The following is a 3,336-nucleotide window of genomic DNA, read 5'->3' on the forward strand; positions in this document are numbered from 1 at the left end:
TTCTTTTCCCAAAGACGAGCTCTTAAAGGCGGTAAAATTATTTTCACCTGATCGATAGGTCATAGATTCGAGCCGTGAAATCATCTATTGATACTTGCAGCCATGAAATCATCCATTGATAGCTTGCATCAAAGTAAACTACCTATATCACATTCCTTAAGGGTGTGACCCTTGTTCAAATCCTACGTGTACGTGAATGTGAGCTGTTAAGTGAACTATACTGTTTCATAATGTGTTTTTTTCCAAGGAAATTCGTAATGAGTTCTAAACCACAATGAATAATAACAGAATCTAGTAGTACTTGCTCTATTTCTAACTAGTTGAGTTTTATAAATATTTGTTTCAATTTAATTGTACTTTTTATGAAATTAAAAAGATTTTATTATGTTTTTTTAATAATATCCTTATCATTAATGATTAAACAAAATTATTAACTAATTAAACAAAGTGTATATATTCAAAGCAAAATTAAAAAGACTAATTTGGTAAAATAAACTTTTAATAATTTTTTTTTCAAAAAAATAAATTAATAAAGACCAATTATTTTAAAATGAAGAAAAAATATTAGCCAAATTTTATTTTGAGTCTCACTTGTCAAGGCATACTTGCGTGAGACTCTTCAAAACTTGACATTTGGACAAGTGGCCCCCACCTGTACTATAATTTTTCTCTTTCTTTAAATAATTTTTCTTTGTCCAAACAATTACTCCTCTAATTACTCTCTATCCTAATAAAAATTACTCTTTTCAGCCTATTTCACGTAACATCCTTTGACCAACTCCTTCTTAGTCCCATTTTATGTAACATGCTTTGATCGATGGGGTTTAAAAAATAAGAAAAGACTTAGTGATGTTTATGAACTGCTTAGTGATGTTTATGAACTGATCCTTTATTAAAAATATACTACTATTATTTCTCAATTAAGTGAACTAATAAGGATAAACAAGAAATTGTATTTTTAAATAGTTATCAAATAAAAAAGGCGATATTTTTTTGGGGATGAATAAAAAAAAATTGCGACACATAGATTTATGGGACGAAGGAAGTATATTCTCTTCACTCTCTCTTTCTATAGTCTAATATTTGTCTCCTCTTTCATTTTAATTTCTCCCTTCCTCGTTTAGAAAGAGCTATAAACATTTCACGAAATTACTTTTATCTATGGGTGGGCGTTCAGTATACGGTTCAGTATTTTCAAAGTTCGAATTCGGTAAATCGGTAATTATTATTTGAACGTAGATACCACATACCATATTTATAAATATCGATTCGGTAATTTAGTAATCGATAAATTAAACTTCGGTTCGGTACGATTTTTGGTAATACCATATTAAAGTTGGAGATGCGCAAATGTACATTTAAACTTCAAAGAGTATATTTAATAGAAATCATATTTAGTATTCCTTTTGTTGCTTTTTATGAATATATTACTAAGGTCCAAGAGATTCTTTGGGATATTAATACTATTGTCTATTGGGTTGGTTAGACATATCGTGTATATATATATATATATATATATATATTTCGATATTTGGTAAATACCGAATATCAAACGATATTAATTTTTTGATTCAGTTCGATAATTTGATTTTCGGTATTTTATGCTCAGCTCTACTTTTATCCATATCTATTAGAAATTAAACTGCTACAGTAGATTCATGCATCCTTTCAAGAAGATGGAATAATTTCGAAAAAAATTAATCTACAAGCTAAAAAAGATACAAAGTATTTAATAATAATTAGAAAATGAATTGTGAACAGAGAAAAAAATAAAAATGGAGAGCCAAAGTTAATATGGGAGAAATATTTTTACATTACTTTATTTCTTGATGAACCTCTCACAAAACGATAATGTAAAAGTAATGGAGTTTTTTTTTTTTTTTTTTTAAGGTTATATAAGAGTAAAAGAGGAAAAGTAAAAGAGATTATTTGAAAGAGGAGCACTCATTTAGAGAAGAAACAAAATTGTGATTCAGGTGGACCCGTTTTGTCCAAATATCAAATTTTGAAGAGTCTCACACAATTATGACTTGACACGTAAGACTCAAAATAAATTTTTTCAAAATATTAATGAAATAATTATGCGACCGAGTCAGATGCAAATTATAACCTACGGTGCATTAGTACATATTATAGATAGATTAATCATTTGTTTACTTTTTTACATTACGCTAGTAATGTTGAAAGAATTTATATGAAAAGTAAGTAAAATGTTGTAGTAATTTATAAGGAATGTTAATATTCCGAATTGTAACATGTGGCTGACAAAGCATCATATAGGAATCAACACTAGAGTAATTAATAAACAAAGATGATTTAATCATCTTATTATCTTTATTGCATTTTCATCATCGCATAAATTATTACTCATAAATTCCTACATAATTTATGTATATACCTACGCAGATAACAAAAATTGCACCCAAACATTAAATTTCTAATTATGGATTTTGTGTAAGATATCAAACTACAAACCAAGTAGTACTACATTGCTAATGATGAATTCTATGCATATAATAACCTTATACGTGCATCCAAACAATCCCTAAAAATCACTTTCTCACATCATACAACTTCGTTCATTTGTGACTTTTGACCTATTATGCAATATATTAGTAGGTTCACATTAATCAAATCTTATTTTTGTACATCATTAATAAATATTACAAAAATATCATTAGCATTTTAAATTTATTACTATAAGAATAATTGAATGCTGGATTAAATTGACTAAAAAGGACGAAAAATAAATTTTTCTTTTTTTGACTAAATAGTTTCACTTTGAGTAACCAAAGTGAACCAAAATAAAAAATAAAAAATTAATTTCGTCTCAATTGATCTTTCCTATATATAGTTGGGTATTTCCAGAAAAGTATTTTCGAGATATCAGAAGAATAACAAGGAAACTGAGGAAGAAGAAAAGGGAAAAGAAAATGGTTATTTTTTTCCTTTGACCTTTTCAGTTTTCCTTTTATCTTCTCTCCTTTTTTCCAAAAAAATAATGGAATCAGACGGTGGTGGCGGTGGTGGAGTAGTTCCTATACCTTCCCACACCGGTTTATCTCCGCCGCATGACGATGATCATCCTGATTTTTCACCGGTTGGATCGCCGGAGTCTCAGCCGTCTGATCAACTCTCCGCTACTCTACTCACCGATGATCTTCGTAACAACATCGTCAAGCAGGTTCCTTTTTTTGTTTTTTGTCGTGTGGGTTTTGTTTGATTGTGTTTTTGGTTAATGGGGTTTTTCGTTCTTGGTGATTTATTGAGTTTTAGGGTTTAAGCTAAGGAGTTCAAGGTTTTTGAGTGAAGTTTAGTTAGTGGTGTGCAATTGGA

General features: G+C 28.9%; 1 protein-coding gene across 1 annotated transcript in view; it reads left to right on the forward strand.

Moving 5' to 3' along the window:
* The first annotated feature begins 2,801 nt into the window (after positions 1-2,801).
* LOC107859108 (la-related protein 6A) overlaps positions 2,802-3,336 on the forward strand; it is an 11,915-nt gene continuing 11,380 nt past the window's right edge. Inside the window, exon 1 of the mRNA XM_016704005.2 lies at positions 2,802-3,184. Within this exon, the coding sequence (XP_016559491.1) occupies positions 3,002-3,184 (183 nt within the window). The 5' untranslated portion in view covers positions 2,802-3,001. The remainder of the gene's footprint in view (positions 3,185-3,336) is intronic.

The sequence above is a fragment of the Capsicum annuum genome, chromosome 2, assembly GCF_002878395.1.
Source record: "Capsicum annuum cultivar UCD-10X-F1 chromosome 2, UCD10Xv1.1, whole genome shotgun sequence".
NCBI classification, from domain to species: Eukaryota; Viridiplantae; Streptophyta; class Magnoliopsida; order Solanales; family Solanaceae; genus Capsicum; species Capsicum annuum.